At 39.4% G+C, this 18,294-nt stretch overlaps 2 protein-coding genes across 3 annotated transcripts in view; both read left to right on the top strand.

Annotated features, from left to right (window-relative positions):
* Window positions 1-10,491: 10,491 nt before the first annotated feature.
* On the top strand, window positions 10,492-14,667 carry RIPPLY2 (ripply transcriptional repressor 2). The gene is made up of 3 exons (XM_074368933.1): window positions 10,492-10,894; window positions 11,225-11,289; window positions 14,404-14,667. Exons 1-3 carry the CDS (start codon window positions 10,526-10,528, stop codon window positions 14,549-14,551), a joined length of 582 nt encoding a protein of 193 aa, XP_074225034.1. The 5' UTR covers window positions 10,492-10,525; the 3' UTR covers window positions 14,552-14,667.
* Window positions 14,668-16,867: 2,200 nt separating this feature from the next.
* The window catches only part of CYB5R4 (cytochrome b5 reductase 4), a 68,367-nt gene continuing 66,940 nt past the window's right edge, over window positions 16,868-18,294 (top strand). For both annotated transcript variants that reach the window (XM_010972867.3, XM_045508611.2), the window contains exon 1: window positions 16,868-17,092. In XM_010972867.3, the coding sequence (XP_010971169.1) occupies window positions 17,018-17,092 (75 nt within the window). In that variant the 5' untranslated portion in view covers window positions 16,868-17,017. The remainder of the gene's footprint in view (window positions 17,093-18,294) is intronic.

Genomic DNA, 18,294 nt, shown 5'->3' with positions numbered 1-18,294 from the left:
AGAAATTTGAACCCACCGTTGTAATTGATTTAGGCAAGAATCAATGGATGCCAAAACTAGTGGTGAACATTTGGTGAGAAACAGGATATGTATATAGTCTCAAAGCATAGTCCCATAACTACTTATTAATTACAAAGAGGAAACAACTTCACAATGGAGGAACCTTAAGCAAGTGATTAAATTTAAAATCACAATAATGCGACAAAGCCACATCATGTACCCCCTGTTAGGATGCCTTGCTAGAGATAAAACATCATTGCTGAGTTATTCCTCCCAAATTTATATAATCTGAATAAATAATGAGGGAATATCAAACACACTTAATTCGCGGAGCATTCTGCAAAATAATTGGCCAGTGCTCTTGAAAAAATGCTAAGATTATGACAGACAAAGAAAGGCTGAGGGACTGTCACCAATGAAAGGGGACTAAGGAGACGTGCAAACTGAATTCAGTGCATGATCCTGGATTGGATCCGGGGCCAGGAAAATACGAACAGGAATAAAAGGTCTTATAGGGATAATTGGTGACATCTGAATACTGGCTGGAAGTCGATAACTGTCATTGTGTCAATGTAGAATTTCCTGATTTGGTTAACTGTACAATGGTTTTTAAAGAATTGTCCTTGATTTGAGCATTTGCACACTAAAGCATTTAGTGATAAAGGGGCAAGATGTCTGCAACTTACTAACAAATTATTGGGAAAAATATACACATACAACCATAAAACAAGTGAGGCAAAATGTTTAACAATTAGTGAACTTGGGTAAAGGGAATATAGGAATCCTTGTAATCTTTTTGTAAGTTTGAAATAATACAATACTAAAAGTTATAAAAAATAAATACACTATGACCAAAAGATTGCCTCCTGGACATAATCTTGTCTAGGTATCATTCAATGATTAAGGGTAATCCCAGTAGACAAATTTATCCTGACATTCACCTTTCCAAACCTAGAGAAAACTCGCTTTCAAACCATATCCAATGCTATGATCAAAGGCATGACAGCTCCAGACTTCCAGAGCCCAGAGAATCTGTAAGCAGGAAGGAGGGAATCAGCAAATATATGAATTAGTCTTCTGATAAATTTCTTGCAGGCAGTTTTATGTAGCAATTGCTATAGAACAGTGTGGCAGAATCTGGTAGTTGCCACCTCAATGTTCATTCTTCCCTGGCAATAATCCCCCTGATTTTTAGGTAGGGATAGGGTTGCTCACCATAAAGGCTTTATTTTCCAGTTTTCCTTACAGCAAAGTGTGGTTATGTGGCTAAATTCTGACCAATGAGAATAAAAAGAAAAGTTATATGGCAACTTCCAAGACACTTCTTTAAAAGAATCAGTCATAGGCTCTTTTACCTTTCTTCTTTCTCTATTCTATCATAATATTACCTGGAGTATAGATGTGATGCCTGGATCTCTAGCAGCTATCTTGGGCAATGAAGGCAAAGCCTATACCCTGGGGATAGTGGAACAAAGAGACAAAAGGAAACTGTGTGGGTCTCTGATTAAAAAGAATTGTCATACTAACTTTGAATGTCTACCTGGTAAACTATTTTACATGAGAGAAAAATAAACTTCAACTTTAAGTCACTGATAATTTGATATTCTACTATTCGTCATAAAACAGTATTTTTTTAAAATAAAATAAGCAGCTAAGGTCTGACTTAGACTCATAGTTTCTATGAAGTTTTCAGATGGTCTGCTCCATGAGGGTGGATCCCATCAATGTATGTCTAGAGCCTAGCAGAGTCTTCACATTGTTTCAGTAGATGAATATTTTTAGAATGAATGAAGATCCTTAAAAAAAAAACAAAACTCCAAAATGTTGCCTTTGGCATTAGAAATTCATCCCAATTTTATATTGTTTTGATAATTATAATTTTCTTCAAAGATCACATTAAATGTATTTCTCTCCCTATAAACCTTTAGTCAAAAGCAATACAATCCTTATCTAGTCTTCCAACTTGTTAGAATTGTAGAAAGGATTTTATGATTATACTGTATGCTTCCATGGTGTTCTTTTTTTTTTTAATTTTAAAATTTTATTGATTTATTTGGGGGGGTAATTAGGTTTACTTATTTATATATTTATTTTTAGAGGAGATACTGGGGATTGAACCCAGGACCTTGTGCATGCTAAGCATGTGCTCTACCACTGAACTATACTCTCTCCCTTCATGATGTTCTTCATTAATGGGTCAAAAAGTAAAGTGAATTAGGTACCACAGTGCTATGCCACAGGAACAAACAACTCCAAAATCTCACTAGTTTAAAATCACAAAGAGTTACTTCTGGTCAGTGGGAGGCCCTGCTCCATATCTTCCTTGTTCAGACTGATGGACTCTCCTCCATCCAGACATGGGGGAAAGAAACATGACAAATCACCCATTGGTTCTTAAGGCTTTCATTTAGAAACAAGGCATATTGCTTCCATTCATACATCACAAGGCCACACTTGACTTCAAGTGACAGGCAGGAAGTGCACTCTGCCATGTACCCACTCAGGGTGGGCATCCCAGAATCACCGGAGAACACTAGTGAGTACCAGATAAAGCGTTTCACAATTAATTCTGTGCTTATGGCTTCTCATCTCAGTCTTCCCCTGAATTTGCTTTCAATAATTTTAAAAGCTAAGATAGATTTGGTTGATTAATAGAATGAGCCATTTATCATGATTATGGAGAGTGAAATTTTCCTAAAGAGACAGAGGATTGACTCTGACGCTTCTAATCTGCCAGTGTTTGCTTGTGACTTCCTGATTATGGAAAATGAAAAAACGAGTCATAGTGTGACCATGTTAACTCAGATCAGTGGCTCATGAAGCGTGCAGGACTTCTGGGGAATTCAGTTAGTGGTTCATAAAATGCTTTCTTTACCAAACATATTTGTTTAAGACCAGATTTTTTCATGTACTTCAACCAAGACAACATACAGTAACAGATTGAATGTAGAGCAGATGTGAGAATCCAGTCATTTTCAACAAAGTCAGACATTAAAGAGATTTGCAGAAGAAATTAGTTCTGGAAAATATAGTTATTTTTATATAAAAACATATTTTATATTAATATGCAATGGATAATTGTTATCCATTAATCTATTAAGGAATTATCCATTCCTTAATAATCCATTATCCATTAAGGAACTAATAATTGTATATGTATAGTTTAAAATGTTCTCAGTTTTAATTTTTTACACAGTAAATGTTGTTAGATATAATCTACATAAAGTAAAGGTCTTTGGGGCATTCAGTAATTTTTGTTTTAACTTCTCATTTTGAAATAATTATCCTCAATAATTTTTAAGAGTTTAAAGGAGTCCTGAGACTAAAAGGCTTAAGAACCACTGCCTTAGACAATATGCTGCTTGGTAATGTCAATTTGATCTTTCAGAAGAGAGAACTAGTAAACATTTTCTCTACAATGAAGATTTTAAGGATCAGTGAGATAAGGGAAACAGTTTGCGTTTACCTACACAAGGAGCACTGTGTTGTGAATACTCATCCTGCTGCTGGGAAGAGTGGTTTGACTATTTACATTGAAATACCAAGTCAACTGTATATTTGGATTACAATAGAGTATGTTCAGTTAATCTACTGAATGTTTCCTGAGACTAGAACTAGTCACTGAATGAAGATAAACACAGATGCAAATAACTAAAACTCACTTAAAAAGAGGCTAACATTATAAATAAGAAAATTCATATTCTCATATGAGAAGTCTAGTTGTTGGATATTTCCACAGATGATTATTTGACAACCTCAACAGTGTCAAAACTTTCCCAGGATCTTTACATCCTTCCAACCTGCTGGTTTTGGGATCTTGGCTCATATAAGCTCTTATGAGCCCCAAATCCTGATATCAAAAGTAAACAGAAGATCAAGAACATGGACGCATGGTGTATTTCCCCCCATCATTTTCTTTTAGGAAGCAAGAAAGACTTTTCCTGTAAGCACCGTGCCACTATAACATTGACTCCTTTTCAAGTATCTTTGGTCAGAATTGAATCATGTGACTGCTGAAACCAGTCACTGGCTAGTGGAGTTGAGGTTACCAATTGGCTTAGACCAATCATGATTCTCTGTGATTGAGGAAGTACCTAGCTCTTCCAAAGCATTTAATTTCTTCATATCTACACAACATTGGGGTTCTTTTTAGCAAGAATGAGGGTGGGGTTAGGGAATAGCTATGGGATAGGCAAGCAGTAGATTCCTGCACAATCTGTGTCTCATTGTGAAATGTCCCATTGTGGTAACTTAGATTATTATGGTAATTGATGAAATTCAGAGAAGTTTTATAAAGATCCTATTTGCCTATTTTCCCTCTTTTAATTAATCAATAGTCATTGAGAACCTATTGAATGCCTAGCAGCATTAAAGAAAAAGTCTCAGTTTCTTACATTTTTATCGATTGTTCAGTTCTTAGCTTGTAGTCTTCTACAATTCATTCAAAATAAAAAAAAGTCAATTCTACTCAGTTTAATACTGCCACATTTTTGTTTCGTTACTTAAATTATCACACACGTCGCTGCTGGCAAGTATTATCACGCCTTTTAAACTCAACACTTTCAGTTAAAATTTGACTCTCCATTACATTGGGAGCATGTATATTTTAAAAGAATTAAATTTCATTCTATAGTCCAAGTAATTCTCTAAGTAATTAATAAAAGTCAGAAATACATACAGAAAAATACTATTTAATGTGTCTTTCTTTTTCTGTGATAACCCACACACCAGCTGTCTGGTCTCTCACTAACAGTAGAGCCAACCGGAGCAGATATGCATTTTCTGCTATGACTTTGTATGGTCTGGCTATAGCAGGAATGACTTATAGATCATTTAGGAATTAGTCCACTGTCATTTTTCTTTCAAGGTTCAACTTAAATGTCATCTTTCCGAGGTGTTCCCTGGCCACCTTGGTTAAAAGAAGCCTCCTCCAATTACGTTTTATAAATCACACTTCTAGTCCTGTCTGTTGCACTCTGGCAAACCTATAATTATCTTGTTCATGCATTTGTTTATTTTCTGTTTCCCAACTAGAATATAAGCACCACGAGAGCTGCAAAACCTGTTGGTTTTATTTTACACTTTATGCTCAAAACTTAATACAATGCCTGGCACATAGTGGTCAATAGATATTTATTGAATCATTTTTTGAATCATCTCTTTATTTTGTGTTATATTCTGAAAGCAAAATTTAAAACTAAACTTGGTGTTTGTCATATTTTGACCACTGATACTTACTAATATATGATATTAAAATTGCATACTTAATGGGCATTTAATATAAGGTGTCAGATGTGGTAAAATATAGTTTTATAATAGGACAGATAAATCTATTTGTATGTCAAATGGATACCTTTTTATATACTGTATTTTTATTTTGTATAATTTATTAGGTATGAGAAATTAACCTATTTGAGGCTAACACAGAAGTTTGGAAATGTCAAGAAGTGAAGACATCCAAGAACTCATAAGACTTAATTTATTGAAATCTAGACTTTGGCAAATATTTTGTATCCTCAAAATATTTTGAATACTCCTTTTGTATACTTTGAATGGGAACCATCTCTCACGAACTTGCATTGTGGTTTTAATAATAGACGTCCAACTGTAACTATAATGTAAAACATGGAATATTTTAGGCCATTAAATATTATACTTCTTTGTTACTGAAGGAGGATGATGAAATCTGGCTGTTTTCAACGGAGATATTCCCATGTATGAGTGTGATTAGCACAGACTTGCTAAATCTCTCTCTGAGCCATCTGTGAGCACCTTCTTGGTTTAAAACAACACACGCTAGCTCTGCTCAGTTCTTAGTTTTTACCACAACTGCTATCTTTATCTTAAACCTGGGAAGATTCTCAAATGCCTGATGTTTGGAAACACCACCTTTCACTGAGAATCTGATCCTCAAATTGAAACAAGTTGATTTCTATTAAGTCAACTATCTCAAATGAGATTTTACTGGCAGAAAATGTTGACCATAGAAGTGCCAATCTGACTGTAAGGGTCAAAAAAAGGAGTATTGCAGCTTACTTTTCAATTTAGAACACATTCACGTGTTTAATTTTCTAATAATGCAAAATAAAATTCCTAGTCAGTTGAGGACACTTGCTTGATCTTTGGTTCAGTCTCAAGTTAGAGTGATGCAAATGCTCCTTTTATAATGGCCTCAGTGTGAGGTCCTGGGTTCTGGCAAATCAGCAGCAGTGGAGTCTTTGCTGACAAAGGCCTGACAGACAGTTTGTCACTGCACTCAATGCTTTGGAAGCCGAGGTCCTTACTGCAGACCCAAGACGATTTTTTCTAAAGAACTTGCTCTGATTGCCGTGGACCAGGGCATCCACATGGAGCCTCAGGGAGACTGTCCAGAGACCAGCGTAAATACAATGTCTGCTTTAAATGAATTCTCAAGTTATCACAGACATTACAGCAATCACTTTTTCTACCAAAGATGCATATTTTTAAAAACCAGCAAATCAGAAACATCTAAACTAGGCTTGATTCTGACTGTGGTGTTTAGTTCTTAAAGCCTGGGCTGAGTCTGGTTAGGAATCTGTCCTTTCATGTCATACTTAAAGTTTTTGAATTGAGCTATACTTTTTGTACACCATAACATTCACCCATTTTAACTGCAATTTAATGATATTTAGTAAATTGCAGAGTTGTGCAACTATCACTACAATCCAGTTTTAGAACGTTAACATCCCTTCAAATAGATCCCTCATGCATAATACATTTAGGGTTTTGTCTTGCATTTTTCACTTTTCTGTGTGAGAACACAATTACATCATCGAAATAAACCACCGAAAATGTTAATAAGTTTGATTCTGGTGGCATTCAGACAAATAAATAATTTTCCCAGAAAGGAGCACATTTTGTATAGATAATCTTTTTAAAAGGAGTCTAGCTAAGTAGGCAGATATTACAGTTTAAAAAAAATAATATTCATAAAATCATGGCTAAAAGGAGCCATGTAGGAACCGAGACTGGCCCTGCTTTGGTACAAGTGAAAGCAGCCTCATTCAGGAGGCCCATGGTGACCACAGCAGCTGTGAGTCACTGACTCCCCCTCACTCCTTCACACTGCTGTTTCTCACCTCAGTCTCCAAGTGGAGAAGATGTCATACCCGAGTTGAGGTCATCCCATCCATGCAAAAGAGCAGGGAAACATCGGGTCACATTCAAAATGGGAACCTAGTTCAAGCTCTAATATTTCTTTTCATTGCTTATCATTTTCTGGATAAGACAGAAGCATCTTTCCATTGTTTTTCTGTGGTCTTGATTTTTTCCCTTCTTTCTTCTCAGGAACCCTCACCTAGCACTCTTTCTCCAAGACATCTTTCATCTTATAGTCATTCAAAAATCCAAAGATTGAAAAAAAAAAGCATGTTGGGTACACATGCACCACGTGTAAGGTGAATTTGTAATATTTTCTTTTAGTAAAATGTAAAAGCTGGTGGCTCAAATGTCTGTTGGAATGGAAGCTCCAGGAAGGTAGGGAGTTTTGTCCGTTTTGTTCACTGACACATCCCATGCACCCCGAACAGTGCCTGGTACATAGCAGGTGTTCAATAAATACTTGCTGTATGAATTAAGGTTTTTTATTTTTCTAATCGTACTTTTAATCCTCATTGATGTGTTACGGAAAGCATGTTGATATATTATATAAAGCCCACATGTTAGAAATGGATCATTTCTTAGAAACATGCAACCTACCAAAGTTGAATTATGAAAAAATAGAAAATCTGAGCAGACCAATCACCAGTAATGTGGGTGACTCAGTAATCAAAAACCTCCCAAGTGAACAGCCATAGAAATGAAGCAGATTCTGACCTTTGTAACAATGTGAATGGGCGTTGAGGGCGTTAGGCTAAGTGAAATAAGTCAGACAAAGATTAAGTACCATATAATCTCACTTACATGTGGTACCTGAAAAAAAATCAACCCCCCAAAAAACAAACTCATAGGTATAGAAAACAGACTGGCTGTTGTCAGAGGTGGAGGGGTCCGTGGGTGGATGGGATGAAGGTGGTTGAAAGGTACAGTCTTCAAGTTAGAAAATAAGGAATTCCTAGGAATGTAATGCACAGCCTGATAATACAGTTAATACTATTCCAGAGGAAAGAGTCTTCACAGGCTTCTGTCCTTCAGTGAAGATGATGTGCAGTGATCTCCCACCAAGCAAAAAGAAACATATAACTTGAGTGAGAAACAAAGCTCTATTATTTTACACTTGTGAGAGTTTGGAGTTATTTGTTATTGCCATCTAGCCTAGCCCAACCTGACTGATTCAAGATCCCAAACCAAATTGATTGTTTTTTTCCCTTGAGCACTATTAACAGAATAAAAGAACATAAAAGCATCTCACCTGCTCTTCCTCCCACGTCCCATTTTCTGCGTCTTTCTTTGAGCCATCACCATCTATCCACTTCAGCAGGCTACAAACTTGGAAGCACATCTAGACTTCACTTTCATGTCTACCCACATTTTAGGATTCAGGTTGTCCTGGAGGTTCTATTTCTAAGTATCCTTCAAATACATTCTTTCACTTCCATCCTTAGTACATAGCTTCTCATTATCTGTTCCCTGAACTACTGCAAGGAGTTTGTAAATGACTTCCTTGTTTCCAGGATCGGACTTCCCTAAATCTGTCTTCCCTGTATGTGGCTGCCAGAGTGACTGTTATAAAATGAAAACTTTGATCACTCCACTTTCCTGCTTAAAATCTCTCACCAGTGCTTCCAGAACAAAGCTGAAATGTTTTAACATGGTATATTTGACTCTCAATAGTCCTAGCCCTTTCTGTCTCTTCAGCCACATCTCTGCTTCAGCAGTACCCCAGCCCCGGAAGCACTATTCCTTCTACTCCCGCTCCTGCACCACACACACACACAGACTACACTATTTCTCAACTGATCCTTCTGGAAATCCCAATTTAGGTTTCTTTTACTTTAAGAAGGCTTTCTGGGTTGTCCCAAAAAGATTTATCAATTCTCTCTCTTGTACTACTTCTCTGCTTAAAATGTGCTTTTGTTATTGAATGTGGCAATTAAAAAAAAAAAAAACCTTCTTTATGTGGCTATTGTGATGGCCATAGATCACAATGACAGTAATCCTCTTGAGAATAGGGAGATATCTTATTCACAATTATATCTGGAAAGCACCCCAGTTAGCACAATACAGACATCTTAACGATGTTTACAAAACTGAAATGATAAGCCATTTCATCAGATAGCTTAGTATTTGTTAAGGGCTTCTATTTTTTATATAGCTTAAAATTTGGTGAGAGCTTACTATGCGTCAGGCACTGTAGCAAGCATTCCTTAAGTTTTGTTTTATTTAGCCTAACCATAATTCTAGGGCCCTGAGACGTGCATTAGATACCTATCCTTACTGACTTCATTAACTGAAACAAACCATATCTCACTTCCTGATCATTATAGGCCCTGGGGTATTAATTAGAAGGATTACTTTCTTACACAGTAACTGAAAGAATAACAGAGACACTATTGCTTACTTTCGGGGTTTTTATCCATAACTTTCAAGAGGAAGTTAAGCTCTATTATTCAAAACATTTTGAGTAAAAATTATGACCTTTATATATCATCTTTCCTTTGAAGCATAACATTTTTTTTAAACCAAGTTTAATGGACCTTCTTGGTAAGTAAGGGGTAACTTAAATAAGAGAAAAAGGCACAGAGAGGCTGACTAACTTGTCCCACATCATAACTTTCCAAGATTTCATTATTATTCTACACACACCCAACACCCACGAAAGACGTTTCTAATTATCATTGAGTGACAGAATGCCAACAGTCACAGAATTGTACAAATGAAACTCAAGACTTATCTTCGGAGGACACTGATAAGGAGCTGGGGAAAATCACAAAGATTCAGGAAGAGAGAGCAGAGATATATGCCCAAATCTTACGACTCCAGTCTCTGGCCCTCTAGGTTGGAATACTCAGTCTTTCACAATCCAGCTCTTGGGAATCTTTTATCTTCAAAAGTAGCAGCAGATTAGGAACCTAATCTGTCAATATATTAAAGAAACAAAAACCCCAAGACCTGATCTTCCTTTTGTAAGGAGTCCAGAATCAGTTGCATTTGCCGAAGGCCAGAAGTGATGAGACTGGGCCAGTCAAGCTATTAGCTGCCACTTGGTCTTTTTTTGCAGAAATACACAAAACGTGTAGAACCGCTTAATTTTAACCCCTCCCAGCCTCTTCACTTAGAATTTGTCTGCTCGGGCGAACGCTGTCCCCCACTCCCCATTCCCCGCAGCCAAGTGTCGAAGAGCGATTAACACTCTCTCGGCAAACCGCTTCCCGGGCCATTTGGGCATTGCACGCGTTCGCCCCGGGGTTCAGGCCGCGGCGCCTTCACGCGCTCCCTTTTTGTTTACGCGGCCGGCAGGGGAGAGATGGGCGGAGAGGGCGCGAGTGTGTAAAGATGCAGCGGGCCGCGGGGGCTATATAAGGCTCGGGCTCGGGCCTGGTGGGTGCCAGGGGCCAGCCTGCCCATGGAGATCCCGGAGAGCACGGAGAGCCGAGCCGGCCAGTGCGCACGACGCCGCCGCCAACCGCCCGCAGCCCCGGACCGCCCGACGCGGCGCGGGGGCGCGGACTCCGGGTACCGCGCCTCGGCCCCGCCCTGCGCCTCCCCCACCCCATCCCTCCTGTCCGCGCCTCCCCAGCTCCTCCCCTCGGCTCTCCGCCCCCTACACCCTCCCGGCCCTCGCTCGGCTGCGGTCGGTTCTTACGGGTCTGGGCTCACGTCTCTTCTGCGCGCTTTGTGCTCGCCACCTCGCAGATCCGCAGGCTTCTGGAGACCGTGGGTGGACGACCGGGGCGAGAAGGCGGAGGAGGCGCCGCAGCAGGCCGCGCAGGCGGTGAGTGAGCCACGCGAGGCGGGCCGCGCCTGCCAGCCGCGCAGTTGATCCACCAGGGCTGGGTACTCCTGGCCCCAGGGAGCACTCGCGCCTGGCCTGCCCCTCGCTTAAGATCGCGCCTGCTGGTGGCAGTACCGGTGGCCCTGTCGGTGCTGATGCGGCGAGTGCGTCCTCCGGAGCAACTGGGATGCACAGATTGGGCCCGGAGCAAGGCTCCTGAGAGCCCCGGGGTCACATTCCCTGCAGGCGCGAGAAACGCTTGGTCGTCTGGGTTTCCAGCTTTTAGAAGAAGGTGAGTAATAACTGCGATTCATCTCCTTACACCCCCAGATTCCCGATGGCCCCGGAATAACGGACGCCTTAGGAAAGCTTTCCCGATACAAACACCCCGTCAGGTGAGTGAAGGCCTCACTAGGGGTCTCCTGCGCCTGCAGCCCCAGGGAAGAGCCTGGGGCATCACATAGCCCAGCTCAAACTCTGGCCCTGAAGTTTTTCTCTCTGGGAAAATCTATCTACAATGTTTATCTTCCTAGTCCCAGAGGTCCTTTACTCATCGAACTGATAAAATGTAGGAGCCCATGTTCTCACCTAAAAGAATTGTTAATCAGTGCACACTCAGTAAACACTTAAAGAAATATTATAAAGTGGGAAAGTGGGTGGTATTGACAAAAGTAGGACGGTGACATCTTGTGCGTGCAAAGCAATTTTTCTTACTGCCAAAGAGTTCATGTGAAACTGACTTCACACCAGGCGGAGTATGTATATTCTTATTCTCTTGCAAACCAGAAGAAAAAATGGTGTTCACAATTGCGGATTACAGCAAATCGAACAAATCGAGCTTGAGATGTAAGAGAAAATGGAAATGTGATGAAAATCCTAAAGATTATTAAGGATCATAAAAGGGATCAAAAGTTATCTGACCTAACAAGGAGGAGCTGGTTTACTGTTCCTTGCTACAGAAAGTCAGCCTTTCTGCAAGATTCTTTGTAGCTTTTAATCAAGTGAAAGGTTAATTCTGCAGTTGCCTGCTTCAGCCAGCTGTTAAATGAAGAGCTATATAACGTTTGTAGAACATGTATTTGTTTATAAGAGCACATAGTAGTCAATACATGTTGATTAATTTCCTGCCCTGTGCTAGCACTGGTGAAGGACTCAAGTTAAAAATAACCACAGCCCCTTGGAAGCGTTGCAATTGTTTAGTTTGGTCAGTTTTATGCCTAACTGCCAGAGGGAGTAGGGAAGAGGCAGGGAAGTATGTATCATAGGTGTGGTTACCTGACTGAGTCTTGAAGTTAGCCAGATGGATGGTAGGTGGGGGAAGTGGTGGGGAAAAAAAAAAAAAAAAAAAGCACAGAAAAGAGAATAGCATGGTTCCTTCTGGGACCATCAAGGAATTAGAATTTGGGTGTGTGAAGCTGTGGTCATTCCAGCAGGGGAGCCAGATGCCAGATCTTCTATACCTTGTACAGATGTTGTACAAGAATTTTGTTCTGATCATGTATGTGGCATTGGGAATGCATGAACTTTACTCTGTAAGTGGTACTGGGGGTTACTCAAGGGATTTTAACCAGAAGAATAGTGTGATCAGAACTATGTTTCAGAACAATCACTAAAGAAATGGTATGAAGGCTTAGAACACCAAAAGTGAAACTGGAAGTTATTGCAATTCAGACAAGAAATGATAAAGAGCCATTCTAAGGCACTGGAAATGGGGATGGGACTGGGTGAATTTGGGAAATACTTAGGTGATAGAATAGATTAGGCTTATAATGTATTGGATACAGTAGTTAAAGAAGAGGTAGAAAGACAGAATGTCTCCCAAGTTGGTGGCTGATGACCAGGTGAACGCTGTACCAACAGAATGGAAATTAGTGCTTAAAACAGATCTGGGGAACAAGATAATGAATCCGATTTCCCTTTATCATGTTTATTGTGCCTGTGGAGCCTTCAAATAGGTATATCCAATAGAGAGCTGCATATATAGGCCAGTGGTCATAGTTAAGTTCTTTGGCAAATAAACAATTGGAGAAATCATGGCAGTGGGTCAGGTCATCTGGAGGAGTGACAGATGAGAGCTGCTCAGTCTTGATAAAACACTGGGGGAAGGCCAACATCTAACCTGCATACAAAGAGAGATTCACAAGGATGGCTGGGAAGAATTACTCAGAATAGGGGGAAATTCAGGGAAGTATGAAGCCCCTGGAAGAAAAATGGTCAGTGAGAGATTCCAGAGAGAGAGAGTGTGCTATTTAGAGAGTGTGACAATTAAACTACATTTTTTGGGTTTGGTAGTTTCAGTTACACATTAGAAAATCAGTTGTTTCCTATATAAGCAATTCCTTTCTTTTCTGAACTACTGTAGCAATATCTTTATATTTCTCTCAAGTTTATTTTTATTAGGTTCTGTCTTGAGTAATATTGTGTGTTTCTGATTCTTTTTACTCCATTGTTAACTTCTTGAGGGTTGGGACCATGATTTGTTCATCTTTGAATTATGAATTATGTTTGGGACAAGAGGTCCCTAAAATGTTTATTAAATGACGAATTACTGATGGTTGTTTATTTAGGCACCAAATTTGTAAATTAAAAACAGACTATTTGGCTAGCAACATTTATAAACTACACTGCCTTTTAAAATGAAGTATACTGAACATAATGTAACCTTTTCTTTGTTAGAATCAATCTATTATATGGGTGCATGGGACTGTTTATTGTACACTAAAATGACTGCACTGTAATTGGTGATTCAGCCTTGTCCTTCTTTTATTTTCCTTGGATGAAAAATAATAGAAGACCAGATGGCAAGATTAATAGTTGTCAGAAATTTGAAATTTTGAGGTAATCACATTTACATGCAACTTAATTTGTATAAAACCAGTATCATTCACAATATCTCAATATGTTGTTCCCAAATTTAGTTGGGTAGGGAAAGGGGAGAGAGATGGGATCAAAGTTGGGGTCAGAGGTAAGCTTTTTAAAATGTTGCTTTTTTAAATTTTCTAAACTTGCTTTGGCTACATCTGTAACTAAGAGCTAAGTCTGATTTTCAAGCAAGATACTAGGTAATTTCTGCCTTGGTGTAAGGTGCAGAATATCTTGTCATCTTTATAAAGTTGGCTATTATCACAGTTTTTAATGTCCTGATAGGATTTATTTTTTTCCCCAAAGGAATTTGGAAATTGGAAGACAAACCTTCTTCTATATTTTGTGAGAATAAATGTACCCATAATGCCTGACATAAGCTAAATGTTGATCTTATGCACTTCAAGGATTCGGTGTGAATTTGACCCAATTTACAGCTTGGATAAAGGTTTAAAATAATCAACCAGTTATTGATATTTTGTCAAGTAGACTCCACGAAAGCTCTGTTAGTAGCATTTAAAACTCTCTATCTAAATGCATAAACCAGTTGTTAAATATATGGAGCTCTTGAAATTTGAACATTTCATGAGCATAAGGATTCTGAATGCGAAAAAAATAAAGCATATTATGTTGTCTGCTTCTTTCAGACTGTTTTGGCCAAAATCAAAGTGTTGTGATTACTTATATCAAGAAGCAGAAGCTCTTCTGAAAAATTTTCCAATTCAAGCCACAATTTCAATTTATGAAGATTCTGATAGTGAAGAAGAAATTGAGGAGCTGATCTGTGAAAATTAGTCTATTTTGATGACATTCAAAGCTTGTAGGTACAAATTAGATTAGTGTACAAATGTATCATAATTCTTATAAACTAATTTATTTGTATATAAATTATTAATAAAATGAAATATTTACTATGGGAGTTTGGCCTTTTTTATCCCTACACTATAATTCAGTGTTGGAATTTAAAGATAGGTTCCACTTACAAATGTCTTGACTGTACTGTAAACATTTGGGGCTTACAAAAGATAATTTGGATCTCTTCATCAAATTACAAATTTATCTTTAGTTATAATTTTGAAAATGTTTATATATGACTTGTCAAAGAATGACATTATTTAATTTTCAAGACTGAATCTTGTAACAGCTGGTATTCCCTACTGATCCCCATTGGATGTTGTAGTTACAAATAACTAATAATATATAATATCTATATAATATATATAATATCTAATATTATCTTATTAGCTAATGAGGAAAAGCACCTTATGTTACCAATCACACATTATTATTATGTATTAGCTAGCAGATGGTGAAAAATGTAAATCATTTTCTATAATTGAGATTGGGAATCAATGTTAGGGCTATTAAGTTTTACAGATTTTAATGAATGGTGAGTCAAGTAATTCTGACATTAACACTCTTCTGCTGTCCTTAAATCCAGAAGTAAAATAGCAGAGGTTTTCAGTCCTTATAGCACTACATTGAGGGATTCCCCATAATTAAAACAAAACATCTAAGTGGATGTGGCTTACATGGAGTCTAAAAAGGGGGATCCCAAAGGCCAGAATTTGATAGTATTTTTACATTTCTGTCCATGGGGGAGCTAAGAAATTTGCAGATAGGAAACATTCTCCAGCAGCATTACCTTCTGTTGCTCTTGTTTCTTGCTCCTGATACTCTCATGTAAAAATTTTCTCATGGGAAGTGAAATAAGACATTCTTTGTGATTACATTTTTTCAAAACATAGAGAAGAATACATCATTTAATGAAAGAGAAAGCAGGAGCACTTTGCATGGTAAAGGTAATATTGTAAGCTATGATCATGAAATTCTTTTAGCTCAGATATAATCTTTTCAATCTCAAGCAATTGAAATACACATTTCCACTGCAAATGATATGAGCAGAGGTGAATGTCAGAGATGGTTGTCTAGCTAAGAAATGCCCCTTACTTGAATGACTACATACATTTGCACACTTTTCCTTCTAATTGTGAAGATACTACAAACATTGATTTACCGCCACGTTAAGGACAAGACAATTGAAATAGCGCAAGTTCAAACCATGTTTCAGAGTCAGGATAAGTTAGTCATGGCAGGAGGATGGAGAAAGTTACTTAGAACTATATTTCTTCTGAAGACTTTCTCCTTTCACTGGATTCTTCTCAAGGCTGTGCGTGTTCCCCAAGAGATACGCAGAAAACCCACCAGGTCACCAATCTGGACTCTGAGCATTAGGGACTTGTGTTACCTGCACAGTATTTGTGCTGCTGTCATTAGTATGTTGGAGTAGTATGAAGAACCACAGCCACATTTATTGAGTGCCTACTATTAGCCAGGCACTCTACTAGGTAAATTACATATGACATCTCATTTAATCCTTACTAAAACCTAAACCCATTATGCGGATGGAAAATGAGGCTTTGGGATACTAAAGTAACTTGCATAAGGCTGCTCATTTATTAAGTGCGGGGATAGCATCCAAATTAAACCTATATGATTTGTAAACCTGGCTAGCTGTTCAACACTACATTTAGGGGTTGGCTGTATCAGTACACAATTCCCTCTATCTTTCAGGAAAAAGAGGAAGTTAGATGAGGAGGAAGAACTTGTGAGTGAGTGAATGGAGCAGAAGGAGACTTTACTAACCTTTTTGATTCATTCGTTAGTCATTAGCGAGAGCTCTTAAAGGTGAAGTTTTCTCCTTACCTCGCAGGAGTGGCTGTTTGCATTCGGCATCTTAATTCTTAAAGATTCTCTTTCCTATAAAGCCTGGTGCTTTAGAGGAGAGAGTTTCAGAGAAATCAAAATGCCTTAATAGTGTTAGTTTATTCCATATTTCAAGTAGTGTGATGGTAGTGCTTTAACAACGGACAGACACTTGTGTTCTGGGTTAACAGGCGTCTGTAAGAATTTATTCTCCGATTCAGTCAGCACCAAGGCTAAGGAACAGCTTCATTCTTTAATCTTTCCACGGAATAGCTGTCACCTCCCTGCGGTGCTGAAATTCAGGGTGCAGGACTAACGGAGCATGCGTACTTCGCCCCGGTTCCACTCCTGCCGGCTCTACGTTGGCTCCGCCCCCAGCGGCTCGACGTGCTGCGTCATGACGCGCCTCACCCTGGGCGACCCCGGAAGTGGGTCGGGGGCTTGGCCTCTGCCCGGCCTCGGAGCCGGAGCGGGAGGTGTTACAGGAGGAGGAGCCGAGCAGAACTAACCGGTCCCGCGGCGGACCCCGGGCAGGGCCCGGGTCAGGGGTTCAGGATGCTGAACGTCCCTTCCCAGTCTTTCCCGGGCCTCAGCTCGCAGCAGCGCGTCGCCTCCGGGGGGCGTAGCAAGGTAAGCGGGTGACACTATTGGTCTCACGCAGCAGCTCTCTCCTGCTGCCGGCTTTTCGTGCTCCGGCACAGTCCGTTGTTCTCTTCTTCCGTCCCCTCTCCCACCTGCTGTCCCCTTCTCTAGCCTTCGTTCCCTCCTGCCCTTGCTGGCGATCCCTTTCAGATCCCAGGCAGTGTCCAGTCCTCGAACTCTTCTAACCTCCCTCCCTCTTACCTACTGGCCCCTTCTCTTTCCCATCCCTTGATCCTGTTCTGTCAGTTCCCTTCTTCCAAGTCTTTCCTTGCTAATTAAATTAAGATGTATGTTAGGGCCGGGCACTGTGCTTCCCAAATTGTAGGCACTCATTGTTGGCTTCCTTCCCTCAACGTAATCTCTGTTCTTTCGTTCACTTGACGAAGGAGTTCTGAGCGATGTGGGTTCCCTAGAAAAAGGGAAAGGTTGGGCTGTAGCGACAGTGAGCAGTAATCATCCCGCCAAGGGTGGGGACTCCGGGAGCTAGGGAAGTTTGGAGAAGCGAGAACAAATGTCTGCAAACCTGCGGTTAGGTTTACGGACACTTCTCCAAATCACACTCCCTTTCTCTCTTCCTCTGGTACCTCGTTGTTTTATCACTGCCTTTTCTACTGGTATCACTTGCTGACTTTGAAGCTGTTATAAATACTCTTCAAGTTTTTGTTGAACATAGTTACTGTTACCAACAGGTGAAGCACAAATGTGTTTTATATTTACAGAATTTAATAAAATTGGCTCCTGTGTTTATTGCAGCATGAATGTTGCTTGCGCCTGTTTGTTAGTTCCTCATTCAATAACCACATCTTTATGTTTTGTTTTCAAGACTTCCACCTACTTGGGCCACCCTTTTTCATTTCTGGACTCTTGAGTCTTAGCATTATTAGCATCATTTGGGACTTTCACCAACTTTCTTTATTTTCTCCACATGGACCTGGAGTTTGACCCTAGATCAGAATTATAGATTCAGGGATCTGTAGCTTTTGTTAACTTTTCAGAAGTCTATAACCCCAACTGTGATGATAATATAGCTGAGATTTATTCATTGCTTACTGACAGCCTGAGTGCTTTACATGTATTAATTTGTTTAATCTTTCCCATGATCCTATGAAGTGGGTGCTTTTGTTATCTCCATTTCACAGAAAAGGAAACTGGTTGAGAAATGCTGCACTGGATGCTATAGACTTCATGTG

The sequence above is a fragment of the Camelus bactrianus genome, chromosome 8 (assembly GCF_048773025.1).
Source record: "Camelus bactrianus isolate YW-2024 breed Bactrian camel chromosome 8, ASM4877302v1, whole genome shotgun sequence".
Taxonomy (NCBI): Eukaryota; Metazoa; Chordata; class Mammalia; order Artiodactyla; family Camelidae; genus Camelus; species Camelus bactrianus.
This window is presented reverse-complemented; position numbering and strand designations above follow the sequence as displayed.